Source organism: Propithecus coquereli, unplaced genomic scaffold, assembly GCF_000956105.1.
Source record: "Propithecus coquereli isolate 6110/MARCELLA unplaced genomic scaffold, Pcoq_1.0 Scaffold47, whole genome shotgun sequence".
NCBI classification, from domain to species: domain Eukaryota; kingdom Metazoa; phylum Chordata; class Mammalia; order Primates; family Indriidae; genus Propithecus; species Propithecus coquereli.
Window position 1 is genome coordinate 5,610,696 of NW_012150507.1, and position 2,185 is coordinate 5,612,880.

Consider the following 2,185-nt stretch of genomic DNA (forward strand, 5'->3'; position numbering starts at 1 on the left):
TGGCCATAAGAATAAATTCTCCTGGAGAAGGAGCTGTATGGGTAGGTAGAGAACTGTTCCCTTTAGTGGTTTTGCTTTTTCCTGCTTATTCCTCTGATGTTCCACAGAGCTCAGGCCCTTTCCCTCTGCTTCTCTCCCCCTCACCCAGAGAGCTCACACTGGCTCCTGACTTCACCTATAATCATCTAACCTACATACTAGTACACCCTCTCTTTCAATTACCAACTTCATTTCTAATGATCTGCCAAACCTATTCCGGGTCTCATTGTCTCCTTTAATTTAATATTCCAAGAACAGTCTTCCCTCCCCAAACCACCTGCTCTGCTAACCTGTCTTCCCAGTGACACCACTCTTCTCCTACTTCAAAAACTTGGAATAATCTTAAATTCATTTCTCATTCCAGATATTTTTCTTTATGAAGGGAAAATAATCCCTTCCTCTTAGAAAGCTTGTTCCTACTAAACACATTCTGCATACTCTGCCATGAATTTTCCTTTTATGTTTCTCTTAGTCGACAACTACCAGGACAAATAAAATTTCTAAATTTGAATCTCTTCATAATCTGTATCCACCTATTTCTTTACCAGTCTCCAATGTTTCCTCTTCATTGTCATTAATTATCATTAATTACCAGCATCTTGCCTTACTCATGCTATTAACAATACCAAAAATGATCTTCCTTCTCCTGTCCACCCTCCTAAGTCCTACCAATCTTTCAAGACCCAGCTTAAGTCTGCATATCTCCATGAAGTCTTTCTGGACAACCCCAGAGTTCACTAAGCCCCTTGCAGTAATATGAATAATCCATTATTTATATTCTACATTGGCATGTTGGTATTGGTTCCATGTGGGTTAGTCCTGTCTTCCAAACTAGATTACAAGTTAGGCACCTGATAAGCAGACCCAATGTGGTTGTTTGATTAGATTTACCCATGTTTAAAATGTATATATAAGAAGAGGCCACTGTTAGTACAGTTCATTCTAATACAGTAACACAAAATGTATATTTCTCATGCCCTACCAACATTAATACTCATGCCTGAACATGAAAGTTACTCAAGGAAAAACCAACTACATCAATCATGTTTGTGTGGTACACTATCTGGACATGAGGCATGAAGACTATCTGGTTCTTCCATAATCAAATTTCAAGTTTATGCCAGAGCACAGGATGTATTTTGTCATTTCAAATTTTCAATTCACAATCTAAATGATAACTTACAGTAGTCATTTCGAAGACCAGTAAGATGAATCTTCACCTCTGGTGGGATCATGGAATACTTTACATCACTGAACCTTTTAAGATAGAAGGATCCATCTCTGACTCCATCTCTGCAGCCTACAAGACACAAACACTTCTACACATCTCTATAATCCTGAAAATATAATATTAATCCTGTGGGTATTAAGAAATAACATTGATTGACAAAGATTAATTATGTGGGGAAAAAAGTGGTCATCATGATACAACTGTAGTATCAAGAGCAAGAGAAGAAAGGCAATGAAGAACATTCCAGTATTAATTTTAAAAAGAATATTAAAAACTTACTCATGGAACTTTCTAATAAAAAGCACATGAATGCCAGACCTAAATGTAGATGACAGATCTTGTGGGGAGCACACAGAGATACTACATGATGCTTTGAATATTTATTCCCTCATTTGACACTTTTAATACCAAAGTGAATTTTGCATTTCCATATGTCTATCACATCCACATTCACCTGGTATACCTAAGCCCTACTCTGAGTCTTTGTCAATAAATATTTATTGATACATTGATTTTTAGCTATTTCCTTCACTATTTCTGTACCAGAGCACATAGAGTTACTACTTTTGGCTAATTTTACCCATGACTATCTGAGGTCAGAATTATATGTTTTGCTAAGTTTTAAGTTCTCATCAGAAGACCCCACCAAGTTCAAACCACAGGCTGCTGTCTTTTCATCTCCAACCACTTGGTTTGTGATCAAACTGAGAATGATACAATCAATAGAAACCAAGACCACTCAGGTGATTTGTGGTGTCTATGACCAGATGGCTTCTGATAAAAGCATGAGAACTTCATAATGCTGTACCAAGAAAACCAAGAAACCAAATTGTTACTCATAAATTCTTGCCTCAGTGTTAGCTGTGAAAACCTGCAGTTATAGGAAGAACTGCAAGGTTACTAGATATATTCAGG

General features: G+C 37.0%; 1 protein-coding gene across 1 annotated transcript in view; it reads right to left on the bottom strand.

Moving 5' to 3' along the window:
* The window catches only part of CDC20B (cell division cycle 20B), an 84,512-nt gene that overhangs the window by 27,068 nt on the left and 55,259 nt on the right, over nucleotides 1-2,185 (bottom strand). Inside the window, exon 5 of the mRNA XM_012655264.1 lies at nucleotides 1,223-1,339. Coding sequence (XP_012510718.1) covers nucleotides 1,223-1,339 — 117 coding nt within the window. The remainder of the gene's footprint in view (nucleotides 1-1,222; nucleotides 1,340-2,185) is intronic.